The sequence below is a fragment of the Synchiropus splendidus genome, chromosome 1 (assembly GCF_027744825.2).
Source record: "Synchiropus splendidus isolate RoL2022-P1 chromosome 1, RoL_Sspl_1.0, whole genome shotgun sequence".
In the NCBI taxonomy this organism is placed as follows: Eukaryota; Metazoa; Chordata; class Actinopteri; order Syngnathiformes; family Callionymidae; genus Synchiropus; species Synchiropus splendidus.
This window is the reverse complement of record NC_071334.1, coordinates 51,118,951-51,133,989: the sequence shown is the minus strand read 5'-3', so window position 1 is coordinate 51,133,989 and position 15,039 is coordinate 51,118,951. Positions and strand designations below refer to the sequence as shown.

Genomic DNA, 15,039 nt, shown 5'->3' with positions numbered 1-15,039 from the left:
ATTAGCATGAGATATAAGTTATCTCGAGATATTATCGGAATTATCTGAAGAAATTATCACTATTTTCAGTATTTCGAGGTAAAATTATCTCAAGACACAAATTATCACGAGATAAAAGTTATCTAGAGATACAATAATAATAATAATAATAATAATAATAATAAGGTAATGCATGTCACATCCAAAAAAAACAGAAAACCACGCTGTTGTCAAGAAAGAATGAGCGAATCTAGAAATGATTGACAGTCAAATAAAAGGCTCCACTTGGTGCCATGAACGCGTCCATGACCGCGACAGCTCGCTAAGTCTGTGTTTACACGCGCATGAATCATGTGTGGAACGGTGAGTAATTTGTCCTCCGCGCAGTGACGAGTCCGACTGACTCACGTGTTGAAAAGTACGCGCCGCGGTCACGTGACGACCCCCTTGCGCTCGTGCGCTCCCGACGCGTCCCCCAGTCTTGGCGAAGCGCTGCACCGCGGCTGGGCGACGAGACGGCGTCATGAGCGGCAGCAGGATTCCTCCGCGGCAGCGCTGCCCCTGGTCGTCCCAATGAAGAGAGAGCTCATACGGTCGGATGTTTCCCCAACGCGCGTCTACTGAGAGAGAATGCGTCTTATTGTTTTTGCCACTTTGTTTGGAGTCCTTCTCGACGCAGGTATGTGCAACTTCTTTGGCGTCTGTCAATGCAGCAGTAAACCCGACCAATCAAATATATAGTGTATAAAAAAAAAGAAAAACTCAAGCAAAAAAAAACTGTTAAATTGTCTCTGGAAGTTAATGAATGACATAAACTCCGTGGCAGCCTCTCAATAACTTCCGAAGCGAGTATTAATACTCGGCGGTGAAGTAGTCATTCATTCATTTCTTTTTAATATCTTTTCTTGTTCAACTGCATTGTGCCTCATTGTTGTGACCCAGCAGCCGCGAAGAGAAAGCGCATTTATTCCAAACCATTCCAACAATGGTGCTGCCTCCAGTGATCCCGGCGAATTGTGATGCTCCGATAAAGACGCCGGACTCATTTTGCTCCGACACAGAAGATTGAAACGATTTGTCGCCTTCTACTAGCCTCTTTTGCGCCGTACACAATTTGATTTAAATAACTGATAAGAGCAATTTTTTATTTGCGTCTCCTATTTCTTTGACGGATTATGTCTTACTTGTTTTTCTCCAGTGGGGCTGTAAGAATTGTGAAAAGCATTCGCATTTGAGAAACAACATTCACATTTAAAACCAACTTTTTCTGAATGCATGGGAAAAAAAGACATAAATATACAAATAAATATAGAAATATATGCAGTTTGCTTGGATAATATGGAGGTCATCTTGGGCCATCTCAGCTTCTTACTTGTATTATTATTATTATTATTATTGTGTGCAGTTGTGTAGTGCTTCAGCATCACAAGAGATCCTTCATCTAAATCAAGAGCAGGGATCGGGTGAAATGAACCATGAGTCACTTTATGCTGCTGTAAATAGGTAAAAATAATAATGATAAAATCAAAAACAATTACAACCTGCGTTTGTGAGTCAGAGTTTGAGTTGGCAGCAGGAGTTCCGACACTCGGCACTTTGGTTTTCCAGGTGATGGAGGTTGTAGACGTTTTACCGTTTGTAAAGAGCTTCTTATGTTGTACCGTTATCGGCGGTGTTTGATGGCTCTGTCCAAGCTGAGATGAATGAGCCGTGCTATTTCAATAATTACACCAGTAATAACTGTCAGCCGTGATGAATAGTCAACCAGGTGTGATCAAGGATCCTGGTCTGATTTTTCAAACATTTGTGTCAAGGGCTTTGTGAAGCTACAAGATTACCCACTGCGGCGCTTTAGTTACGCAGTTTTATGGGGGAAAAATGTTTCTATATGAGTAAGAGTGCGGTGAGGAAGAATGTTTTGAATGTTTTTAGCACATCAGAACACATCATATGTTGTTGTTCTCTATCTGAAGATCATGCAAAGATATTTTGAAGTGCTGGGCAATGTTTTTTTTCTCAGATTGTGAGTCAAGATTCACACTTGGATAATGTACCAAAACCTCACTGCTTCACATTTGTAAAGGTCAGAATGATTTCCTATTGGGGGAAAAATAAATCAAAGGTCAAAATGAATAATTTGTCTGCGACGTGTTTGGGTCGTTCTGATGCCCCTTAATACAGTGACTCTGTGGCCTGGCTGCCTATAACAGTTCAACCAAATGGATTCAACTACCTGGGCCGTCCATCGTTCGACATCTGACTTTGCGGGCGGCAATTTGGTCCCTGAGTCCTCAGCAGAAGACCGAAATGTAGAAATGCAAAGAAGTTGTGATATGTGTGTGTGCGTGTGTGTGTGTGTGAACTTGTGTAGCCATACCTGTGGGGGCCTAGTCTTGGAAACACTCCTCCTTGTGGGGTCTTTTGCCAATCCCCACATGGTCAAGGCCCAATTTGAGGACTAAAACTTCAAAATAACTCAGCGATTATATTGGAATTTGAAAAGTGTAAATTTGTTTTGGATGGTTAGGTTTAGGGTGAGAGGCTGGGGAAAGGGTTATGGCAATGAAATGTCCCAACAAAGCAACAACATGAGTGTGGTGGTGTATGTGAACCAGCAAGAGAGAGAGAGTGACTTCACATATACAATTTTTACTAAGAGGAAAATTGCAGCATGAAAATGCAGCAAAAAGAATCGTGACTTTCATTCATTATTCTATTATTTGTATATATATATATATATATATATATATATATATATATATATATATATATATGTGTGTGTGTGTGTGTGTGTGTGTGTGTGTGTGTGTGTGTTCTATCATCTCCATGTTGGAAATTATTGAACCAGGAAAATAAACCATTAGGAACCTCAAACTTGATAGTTGTTGTCGTTTGAAAACGCAAACAAACGGACGTGTGCTAGCTCCTTAGGACACGCCGTACATTAGCGGGCGCACAGGACAAACCTCATTCGATCAAGAAGGGTCCAAAGAACATTCCTTCATCGCTGGAAGCAGCAAAGATCAGCCAGAAGAGTACAGACTGAGCAGTAGTGTTTTTGCTTGTGCTGTTTACATGTTCTTTATTCTGTTTTGTTTTTTCCATTTTTGAATGTTTTGTTTTATTTTGTTCATTCTGGCATTCATTTAAATATGTATTTATTTCAACATAATTTGCATTTTTAACACCACAAACCTGCTGCTTGGTGCAACTGTACATTTTCCTGGGTCCAGTTTAGCTGTCAGTGTTTGAATCAGACACCGCTGTGCTCAATAAATATGTGTGGTGGCCAAAACCTTTCTGCCAGTGATGGGCTGATGAAGCTTCATGAAACAGTGTCCTAATTATCAGAGCCCACCAGATGGCGCTCTTGATTTAAAAATGACATGAGGTTTCACTGAAATGGCTGTTTAAATCCAAAGATTTTAGAGCAGAGAGTGCCCTCTGGTGGCCACCGAAAATAATGACTCTGTTCCATGAAGCCTCATGAGTCTTCCGAGGAACATTACTTTTGTTTTCTTTTTTCTTTAACACATATTTCATGCTGTATCTCTTGTATTCTCTTTAAAGAGAGAGTATCTCAGAATCACTGCATCATGTTGCCATATACAAAATCCGATTGTACTGGGGCTACGCTGCCTACTCTCTCCTGACGGTGTCTGGGGTCTCCGCAAAGATCCTCCTTGAAGATTGATCATTAAGCAAGTCAGAGATGAAGTCAGCCTTCTCTTCCACTCTAAAGATTGTGGGCATCAAAATGAGTCCTGCACACGTTGATGTCTGCGGACGTGTCTCCCTGATAAGGTTAGTGGTACGTCTGGCAGCAGTCCTCACTGCCTGTGGTGCCACGGACACACACATCTCCGTCTTGTCTCTAAATCAGAGAACATGCGGAGGAGACGTCGCAGCTGACCTCACAACAATTCATCGTAACTTCAGCTTCATTTAAGGCTAAATTTCGTCCTTAAACCCAAGTTTGAACACATCATTTTGTTAGCTTCAACTCCATTTCAAATCTCCTTCTGCAATGTCGCCTGCTTATTTCCTAATGGGGTCGAGTGTTCACTCACTCAGTTATTTCCCCAATTAATCTCTGTATTTTGGGAGCGCCCACAGGAAGCCCACGTAAAATTCCCGTCAGGAGTCGCCTCAAGCTCCAACCTCCCTCATGCTCTCCAGCTGCAGCACTACCCACTGCCCCACCGTGCTGCCCACTCTGACACTTGTTTTTCTGCTCAACTGGTATTTTGGCTGTGACATGTTTCTTTTCCATAGTTTCTAATAGGCAGCATGCATATGGCTTTGGTACTTATCGACAGAATTACTAGTCAGGCAATTCGCTCATTAAAAGTCAGCTATTCCAGGGTGACACCGGAAGACAGGCATTACAGGGCTCTGTGGCCTCTGTGTCAAGAATACATATGGAGCTGGCAGATGTTGAACTGTGGATTAGACTTTGAAGAGTCATTTTGGTCCATTTCAAACTGACTTTGTTGAAGTACAGGGCACCATTGAATTTCGTGCTAGGACAGTGATTCTTAACCATAGGGCCGGGGCCCACAGTTTGGCTGTGAGCGCCTCCAAGAGGGCCGCTAAAAGTGTTGTTGTTTTACACCTCTGGGCCGCGAGACGCTCATTTTTGATACGTTAGCCACATATGGTGTAGTAGTGTGTGAGTTGACTTGACAGCTGCAAATCTGTGATAGTTACCAACTATGGAGAAGGTCTTGAAAATTAAAAAAATATGAAAAAAGTGATGGCGCCCTCAACAGAAAAAACTGTTCATGAAAGCACCTGTTGAAGCAGCTTTGAAATGCTGATACTTTTATTTACAATTCACTTGGATCTTCTTTGGAGTTTAAATAAAATATATTAATTTTATGTTATGATATGTAGACATGGTTTCATTATATTTATTTTATTCAGAATTTTATTCAGTTTCTCAATTTTCTCAACAGTTTGTATCCAGTGTATTTTTTTCTTTTTTTTTCTTTAGTAAAATTGATTAATATGACTTGCACCTGGTTCTGCTGCCGATTGGACTTTTCAATGGAAACATTTCACAAAGTTTTGGTTTGTGTACGTGTAAGTAGACAAGAGCAATGAATTAGTTCTATTACTTAAATGGGCATCGGGCTCGAGGGCAGGGGTCGAGAACCTTTTTGACTGAAAGACCCAAACCCACATATTTTTTTAAATTCTTTTATATATTTTTTTGACAGTGATAAAGTTACATTCTCCGTGCGCAAGGGCAACCACAGCCATTGTTCTGGGGACACCAGTTGATGTCTATTGGAATCCAGCAATACTGACTGGTTCTGTGACACAGTGCTGACAAACCGTGTGTCTTCTGCGATCACAGTACAGTATTACAGTACAGCACATCCAGCTAACCCAGCACATCATTGATGTGATTCAGAGCAGAGCAGCACTGGTTCCATCATTCTCAGTTCCCATGATGCTTTTACAGTCCATTCAACCAACAGTGGTTGATCACTACAACACGGCTCCGCCTCCACAGCCAGCTGGCTGAGCAGCGCAGCGCTGCGGGAACAGAAGAAGAATAACAAGTGGGAAAACATATGGACGAAAACAGCACGTTTTAACTCTTTAATGTCAATAAAACACTCATTGGTTCAGCTCATTGGTCTGATGTGACATGGCACAATCTTGGCAGCATGAAGGCAAAATTCCATAATTTAGAGATAGAGTGCATAGTGATGGGTAATGGACTCCATGATTTCTGCGTTGGCCACTGGCTGAATGAAACTTGGAGGTGTGTATGTGCGATTCAGCACGTGATGGGAGGGCGATATGGAATTCATTTGTTTAACCAGATTCTTGACACCTGTAAATATGTGTGTGTGTAATAGGCGTGTCCAACTTCTTTGGTGCCACTTTGTGCTCGTATACGAGGCTCTGACTTGAGAGTGTAAGGAATGGGATACTTCCGCAGTCGTGATTCGTGCTCCATGCTTCTGGACTCCCATCGCCCCCTCTTCAGCAGCAGCTGAACTCCTGTTCCTAAATGCATGTAAATCTGCTGTTGATTCCATTTCATTCCTATCAGACTGACCATCAGAGAACTGACGTCCCATTTGTGATGCGCCTTTTCTTGAATCTCCTTTTCCCACCCAGCTGTACTTCAAACTCAATAAGACCGTTTCAAATATCGATAAAAAACCAACAGTTTTTGAGGAGGTGTTGTACATCTGAGGCTGCTGTTGTCATGGTGATGGACGGACAGACCAGTGGAGCTGGACCAGTCAGAAAGGTGCATTTACGTGCCGAAGAGAACAATTGTCCTATAAACGCACTTAAGAGAGCTTTTGTTGGCCACCTGTGGATGAGAGTCAATAAATCAGTCTCTTATTTACACGTCATATGTCTACACCTGAATTTTATTCATTCTTTTATCAGTTCTGTTAAATATGTCATGCTACAATTCAACAGCAGAAAAAATCGGCTGTATGGAATGCTAAGTCTATCTTTTTGTCCTTTTTCATGGACATTAAACTGTTCAGGCAAGTTGAAAAACAGGGCTTGGATTGATGGGTTTACTTCACTGATAGTTTCTTTTGTCCAGGCGTTTTGCGAAAAGCTTCTCTTGAAGATCCTGTAAGACCATCTTTAAATGTCTTCAAAAGGAATTATGAGCACTTTACTTAATCGAGACGCTTCTTTTATTATTGGTTCCCACATCGACATCCTGAGACCATAAAGACTTAACAGGGCTCTGCTTATTAGCTATTAAGAAGTGGCGTGTAAAGTGCGTGCTATAAAATGTCAAATCCACAGAGACTGTTTCTGGACCGCCTGCAGTTACAGACACGTTCTGATTCTTCACAACGTTTTAAGGCCTTATGGAAAACAACACTTGCCAGTGTCAGTGTCATTAAGGGGTGGACTCTTGTTTTGTGTCTGGACCTGCAGGAGATGCTCTTCAGATCCAGTGCTACCAGTGTGAGGAGATGAAGCACAATGACTGCTCCACGCCGGAATATATTGTCAACTGCACCGTCAACGTTCAGGACATGTGCCAGAAAGAGGTGCTGGTCAAGTCAGATGGTAAGAGATCCATCCCAAGTCCATGAATATGAGTAACTGAGTGGGGGCTGGTGAGGCTTCATGAAACAATGTCCTTATTTTCAGAGGCCACTAGATGGTGCTCTCTGCTCTAAAATCTTCGGATTTAAACAACCGTTTCAATGAAACCTCACATCATTTTAAAACCAATCTGGTGGGCTCTGAAAATAAGGACACTGTTTCATGAAGCCTCATCAGCCCATCAGTACTGTATAGTGAGCAGTCAACAATGTATTGTAGCAGTTAAATCTAAAACAAAATTGAGGTTTGTGCTCTGCTGTATTTTTTAAAATGTGGCGAACCCTGAATTTAGGCTGTGAAAAAAATCATTCTTTATTTGCGGTTCACTTTTTCGCTTCTCTCAAAAAAATGTGCAGCAATACAGTTTGTACGATATTCATGTTTGATGAGTTGTGAATCTGCCAAGGATTCTCTTTGCTCCTCTCTAAACATTTCAAATCCCCACACGTCTCGCCGTCTGCCCCTTCTGAAGAGGCGTCGCTGGTCAAACAAATCCCCTGTGATTTCTGTTGTTTCGTTCCTCCTCTTCGCTTCAAAGAAGGAGAAAATATGTGGACGGACTCACTGGGCACAAACGATCCCACGTCAATATTTCCCTGCAGTGAAAAGCCTTCACATTGTATAGCGCCGTCAATAAATAACAGCTCCGAGTGTTTTCATTTTGCTGCTCATTTCCATACGAGGCAACTCTGTGTTAGGTTGACGCATTGTTCAGGACAACATTGTTTCTGCGCCGCTTTGTGCTGCTTGTAAATCAGAGTGAAGACTCTCGTGGGATGAGGCACGTAGTTTTAAGTATTTCATTTCAACATATTCTCTAGTTTTCAGATACTGAGAGGAGGTCCACAAAGTATTTACATTTTTTCACAATGGACGATTTAGGTGATACAGCAAGAACATGTCAGTCATCAGTACGTTAGCAAGCTGCTATGACAATGAGAAGGAAGGTAAGACTATGTTGTGTCCTGTAAACCAATGGGATGGCAGGAAATGCCAGGAGCACGATGATGAACATAGTTCTGCGTAGTGATGTGCTGATGGGGCTTCATGAAACAGTGTAATAATTTTCAGAGCCCACCAGATGGCGGTCTTGTTTTAAAAATGAGGTGAGGTTTCATGGTAATGGTTGTTTAAATCCAGAGATTTTAGAGCAGATGGTAGATGGAGCTGTTGAAGTTGTACGTCCAGAAGAAAGAGATGAACTTACAGAAGAGGAGGGAGAAGTCAGAGATGGTTGAATCTGGCAGGGATCGTTGACTGTAAGGTGCTTCCAGGTTTGAGTGTTGCCAGGCAGCATAGGTCAAGTTAGCAGAGAAGGCAGTAGTCAGCATTGCCAGGCAGAGAGAGAGAGAGCAGAACAATCATGGACTCGTGTGATCAAGTCCAGAGAAGGCGAGAGAAAGATGGAAGGAGTTCAGTGAACGAATGAATAAAGAGGCGGAGGACAAGTAGAGATGGTAGTTCAGGAGATCAACAAGGTGGATGGGAGGGCAGGGAAGAGAAGGAAGCTAGTAGGCTAGTTCATCATTCCAGTGGCGGTATGGAAGTGTCATGGAGAAATAGGTGTGAACTTTCTGACCTGACTCAGAAAAAACACAAAGTTGACATGTAACTGTGTGGTTACACACAGACAAACAAACGCTGTCTCATTGTATAAGTCTTGTGTTCAGTGGGACCATTGCCCTGATGGAGAAAACACCCAGTCACAGTGGCTTCCTGCAGACATGCACCACGGCACTTACAAGTCTGAAACTCTCAGGCCATTATGGATGCTGACATGAGTTTAGAACAGGACTTTCTGATCATGATGATTACTCATATATGCAAGTAGCTTACATCCGTAGTGAACAGGGTCCTTGACAAGCTACTATTATACAATTTTACATGTGGAATTTTCAGGAAACCTCCCCGACGAGACCGGTCCTCCTGTCTTGGCCCTCACATAAAAACAACTGTGAATGAGACCTTTGCTTCTTAAACCAACTGTCCATTGGTGAACAACATCAGGATCTTGAAAGAAACCAGAGCTCACATAGCTGCTGGGACACAGCTGTAGACGTCCAATATAGCAGTGTTTTATTATGCAGAGAAATTGCTTGCCCCAAGCCACCGTCACTTTACTGCGCACGCAGAGGGAAATGAACTCACATATATACCATACAGTACACAGTACCAAACAATGCAACACCTTCAGAGGATGAATTGCTGGCCGTGGAGACTAAAACGCACTGATCAAGAGAACATGCTGTGGTTTACATATTTCAAGGGAATGAAAGTGCTTGTGTGGACCATGTGGTGCTTTGGCTTGAAGCAATACATAGTTTGGAGTGTTTACATGCAACTTAGCACATTCAGAGGGTAGAAAGGTTCAGGTAATGTGCTGTCTACACCACACATTGGGTAAGATATCAAGCTATTGACCCTAGAGATTGTGTATATTTTGCATGTACCAGTTCTAACTTTGTGTCATGAAAGATCACCCAGTTATCACGATGATGATGTCACATCTTCTATCAAAATAGCTAAATCTCCTGATAGCAAAAAATACTGTAAAGTATAATTTTACGCTGCATAGAAAAATGAATTTTAAATACAGAACCCCTCTCTATTCAACACTGTCTCGTGCGTGTACACAACAATGTCATGACAACAAAATACTGGAGAAAAATTAATCTGGAAAAATAGGAAAATGTTCCAAATCCAAATTAAACACAAATAGAGTCCTAAATAATAAGTGAGGTCATCGCTCCTCTCATGCCTGCCCTCGACACTTGTACTTGGGGCTTTTACATTCATGTTTTACGCCTCACTGTAGAGGCAGTTCGTCTTTTTCTGTGGATAGCTGCACAGCGCAGAAGACATTGTGTGAAACAGTGTGCTATTTTTATTTTTTACACCAGCCTCACAAAAATGATCACTTAATTTTATTGAGCGGAGAAATTATTCCTGCAGGCCTTGAAGACAATATATAATAATATATATGACTGCAGATTGTAGTAAAAATAGTAAAACTCACCTTGTAATGACCACAGTGAAGGGAGGTTATGGACAGATTTGCCTTTCCTTCACACACGAGAGTTGGTGATACACTTGAGATTTGAAAGAGGAAAAGCTGCCTTTACTATCACAGTCGCATAATGCTCACGTGATTTTGTTAGCTTTGACATTTGCACTGAGGGAGCCAGAGGTGAAGCAGCATCTGACATCTGACGTGGTATTTCTGCGGCTCCAATACTCCATTGACTTCCCCTACATCTTGTAGGGGAAGAGATGAATAAATATGATCAATAAATGGCAATAATAAATACAATTTATTTATGAATCATTCTCAAATTGACTAATTGTGTAGTTTATTAAATTAATAAAAATGACTACAAAACTGCACCTAAAATGTTCATGGTTTAAAGAAACAATCAGGCCTTGACTGCCCACATTTTTTATTCAAGATATGACGATGTCATTTGGACAATTTTTAAGACAATATTAAGAGGCACAAGTAGTCTAGTTCAGTCATGCACCCTGTCACGGTTCTGTACACGGTGGAAACCACATGCAGCTGTGAGGCGTGGTTTTACAGGCTGGGGTCAATGCAGACAACAGTCCAAAAACACCAACAACAACAAAGTCCAAAAACCCAAATGGTCACTGAACCAGGGGGAAAAAAACCAAGAGCAACCAAGGGAGCAGGAGGACCTGAAACAAACACGCTGAGATCAATACTCAGAAGAGGATATAACAGAAACACTCAGGCACAGAGGCAAAAATCCACAAATCAAAATCAGTAGTCCAAGACAACTCACAAGGATACAGGGTCAAGAGCCAGGTCTGGACACAGGTCTGGAAGTCTGTGCTTCAAGCAGCAGCAGGCCTTGTTTGCAGACAGGTTCCAGCTGTGTGCCAAAGGTCAAGCTCATGTGGAGCGAGCCGAGAATCGGAAGTAGCCAACCAAATTAAAAGCTGATCGTGATCGAGTCCTTCAACAGGTGGATCACTGGACTCAAACACGACTGTGACTGCCAGGCAGGGCCGTGGCTCGGAGTCTGAACAAATAACATCAAGCAAACATATTCCCTGAATGGAGGAGTTTGAAGGACAAGCAGGATGAAGAACAAAAAATGTCATTAGTGAGCCATATTTTGCAATATCCTCATTTTAATTAGCCGGCGACCAGCTGTGCAGGAGGTGGGCTTTGACTGAGATGAGGGGCGGTTGGTGTAAATGGACTGATCGTCTGATGTGAGCAGTCTAACGTAGATGTTGTTGATAAAACAGACTAGTGAGCTTGTGGCACATCTCACTGCATTATCATGCGTCCAGAGCAAGTGTAGTGAAGGGATGGTTCCATCAGTGGAGGATGCACTTCTCTTTACTTTTCTGCCTTTATTGTGAGTGTGAGCTCTAAACATTAGACCCCTTTCAGTGGGGATCATTGATCTCTTCTGGTCTATGCAGAGACAGAAAGGAAACAATGTTGTCATTGGAAAGCAACACTTTTTTATCTTCTTAATTGGTTTGGAAAATTGTTTTGGTCTCATCGCCTTTTTGGATCAGTGTTTAACAGCATCATGAAAGCGTGTTGCACCATAAAACCATTTGTAAACACTGTTGCAGTTTTACACAGTTACAGACTCACTGTGCGCCGGACTAGACAGAAATGTAGTGAGTCTTTTATTGTTGTGGTCCTCAGTTTTGGAGGATTAAAATTAAAGAATGAGTCATTTCACTTATCCATTCTGTCTTTGAAAATGGAGGGAGCCCAACCACCTTTCCACATGGTGACAGGAAAACTCAACAAATCCATCGTTCTACATGGAGGAGAAACGCTTAATATTTGACACACTTTTAAATATTATCATGAAAATAATATTATTACATACAGACAAAAATACAAATTATATTTATTTTGATTTGACCAGAAAAAGTAACAAGACTAAATTCTGTTTCAATGTGTCTGTTCTCAACGTTGTCGGTATCAAAGTCAATAAATAACAGAATGTGTTCAAAACTGAACAAAAATACATAAATAAACCATCACACCATCAGATGAATATTTAGCAGTCCTGCCTTTACCACACGGTAGAGAGCATCAGTCCTTCGAGTTCAGTCCAGGAAAGCGCATCGACTATGCTGTAAATCCCTGTGAACTACACTGTATCAATGACTAGGAACCTTGTATGGCGCCTGCTCTGGCTGCAGCCCAGATATATTTATTTTCCATGTGGAGTGTGTGTGTGTGTGTATAATTCATAAATAATTAGCATGCAGAAGCAAGTTATTTTCTACGGACAGACAAATAAAAAACACAGGGAACCGTGTTTGTTTCTACACAGGAATACACTACAGGAAGTCGTGTGCGTCCTCCGGGGCTTGTCTCATCGCCTCCTCCGGCTACCAGCAGTTCTGTACTGGGAGGCTCAACTCTGTCTGCATTTCCTGCTGCAACACGCCCCTGTGCAACGGTCCCAAGAGGAAGAGGCCCGTCCCATCAGCAGCCCAGTCTCACCTGCAGAAGCAGCAGCTTCCTCTCCTGCTCCTGAGCCTGCACCTCCCGTTGCTCATGCAAGTATTCTCCTCACTGTTGTTCTTCCCTGACAAGTGTTGCTCCGGTAATACACCGGTGTGTCATGAAGCAGTACTGGCACAACATCACAAAAATGTCACCACTCCGACTGTGACGCTTGTTTGTCATTTATGTGTTAAATTACTCACCTACTTCTAGTGGTGGGCTGGTGAGGCTTCAAGAAACTGGGTCCTAATTTTGATGCAAGGTTTCATTGAAATGGTTGTTTAAATCCAAAGATTTAAGAGCAGAGAGCGCCATCTGGTGGCCCCTGAAAACAAGGACACTATTTCATGAAGCCTCATCAGCCCATCACTACCTTCTTCAGTGTGTTGCACAATGTGTCTTTACTTCTTTTCTGTTTCAGTGGTTGTCTTTGGTGTATTTCATGATGAAGAACGTCATATTCTGTTGTGAGAGCTACAGGTATATTCATGCAGAGCATTTGTGTGTCCTCTCCAGGGTCCTCATGGCCAGCTGAGTTATCAGTGGGAGGTTCTAAACCAGGACCTCACCTCAACCTTCAAGAGCACCCGGACTTCACTGGACCAGACTTGTGCTGGATTACTGGGACACGAATGAGGCTTCGTCTTGCTTACGTTGTATGTGTTACAGCAGAAACACAGGCCATTTATATACACCAGTGACAGCCGGTGAAAACCATCCTGAGTGGACTGTACCATTGTTAACCAGATTCAGTAAACATCTCGATCTCACAGCCCACATGGCAGGACACCAGTGCTCTGTTGGAAAGTGCTTATTTATTCTCACGCCCAGACATGACATGCTCAGACTTCTGCTTCAACAGTGAAGGAAATGTAGTGTTCTTTGTGTTGGTCGCCTCCATCACTCCATGCAAAAATGTAGCACCCATGAGGCACCAGAGTCCATGTCACTGACTGAACGACCGACCATGTGACCATTTCATATCAGTGGTTGTGTCAGTGAAATAGACCCAGTTGTTTGCATAGTCTTTTCAACGTCCGTAAACAAATTATTATTTGTTGTCGATGGGCCAAAAGACGAAGGATTTCCTTATTTATAAAACCCATACCGAAGTACAGCTCAACAAGGCGCTGTGCGTTGTTCATTCTGACGGAGGCAGAGCAGCGTCAGACTCTTTTACCGTCAGACATAAGACATAATATTACTAGATTCATCTCGTAGTTATAGTAGGTGATTAAAGTCGGAATTTTAGGACATTAATCTCTAATATTACTTTAATTATATCTTACATTCCAAACACACCTAAAATTAGGTTTCCAAATTTAGTTTAAAAACATGTAGTTTTTGCACTGTGGGGCGCTGCAGCGCCCTCTGTTGGCCAGTCACCACTGCTCTAAGCTTCTTCCCTACCAATGTATATGTCTTGTGTTTTGCCAAACGGACTGGACGTCGCCATTAATGCAAAACATGCTCTTGGTTGTGGCTAATAACAGTAATAAATTCTAAAATAACATCCCGACTTTCCATAACTGTAGGTCCATGATTCATTTCAGTTCACACGATTCCTGTTTCCCGACAATAATGAGTGTAAAAATGGGTTCAAACGTTTCACTAGATGAACCGCTGAACAAGGCTGATTTACAAACATGTTTTTTCATCTTGAAAAACTGCACAAACTTTTCAATCACGGATGAGATGTGAGCACTTTCCAGTTCTGCCATCATTATCGAGGTGTTATTCATAATTGCTGCGGATGTTTGTCGCCATACAGCGTCGCCTTCAGACAGTAATATACGGATGGAGAATCCAATCATCCACCGGCGAGCAAATGCCAAGAAAGTTCAGAGGCGTCAATCTTGCGCTCTAATTGCTTGTTTTCCACATTACTATTATTTTCGCCAAAGAAATAAAGCAGATTAATATTACATGACTCATTTCCAGCCTCAACTCAAACAGATAAAGCCGATTTATAAGGAGTGTGGTTTGCAGGTGCTTTGATGGGTCTTCAGTGAACAGTGACACTGGTTCTGCTGATTTGTGATGTAAATAAATGTTGCACAAACATGCCACACGGATTGTTGCTATTCATTGCTGGTAGCTCAGGTTCAAAAAAGAAAAAAAATCGTTTTTTTGTTTCGTTTTGCACGTGTCACCATGGTGAATCGAGTGATTTTTTTGAAATCCAAATAATTCATGGTGGTGGTGATGGTGTGATCACTCGATTCACCATGGCAACATGTGACACAAAGTGTCGCTCCTCCTGCTTCTCCTGAGCAGAGATGGAATTATGACTGACAGACTGACAGCAGAAAGTGATCATTTTCAAGAAAGACTGATGGCTGAGTCGATGTTAGGGTTGATGATAGAGAAAAACAGTTACATCTCGATTGTTTGAGTGCCCTCAACAGACTCAAAACTGACTTCACTGAGACTAAAATGAAGTGTAC

The 15,039-nt window shown here is 42.1% G+C and overlaps 1 protein-coding gene across 2 annotated transcripts; it reads left to right on the top strand.

Annotated features, from left to right (window-relative positions):
* Positions 1 to 386: 386 nt before the first annotated feature.
* LOC128747154 (ly6/PLAUR domain-containing protein 1-like) lies at positions 387 to 14,650 on the top strand. 2 transcript variants are annotated; one of them, XM_053844803.1, is made up of 4 exons: positions 387 to 658; positions 6,913 to 7,047; positions 12,393 to 12,645; positions 13,109 to 14,650. In XM_053844803.1, the coding sequence occupies exons 1-4, from the start codon at positions 610 to 612 to the stop codon at positions 13,125 to 13,127; spliced, it is 456 nt and encodes a 151-aa protein (XP_053700778.1). In that variant the 5' UTR covers positions 387 to 609; the 3' UTR covers positions 13,128 to 14,650. The 2 variants fall into 2 exon arrangements, with proteins under 2 accessions (XP_053700778.1, XP_053700789.1); XM_053844814.1 differs by having other exon boundaries at positions 404 to 658; positions 12,417 to 12,645.
* The last annotated feature ends 389 nt before the right edge of the window (positions 14,651 to 15,039 follow it).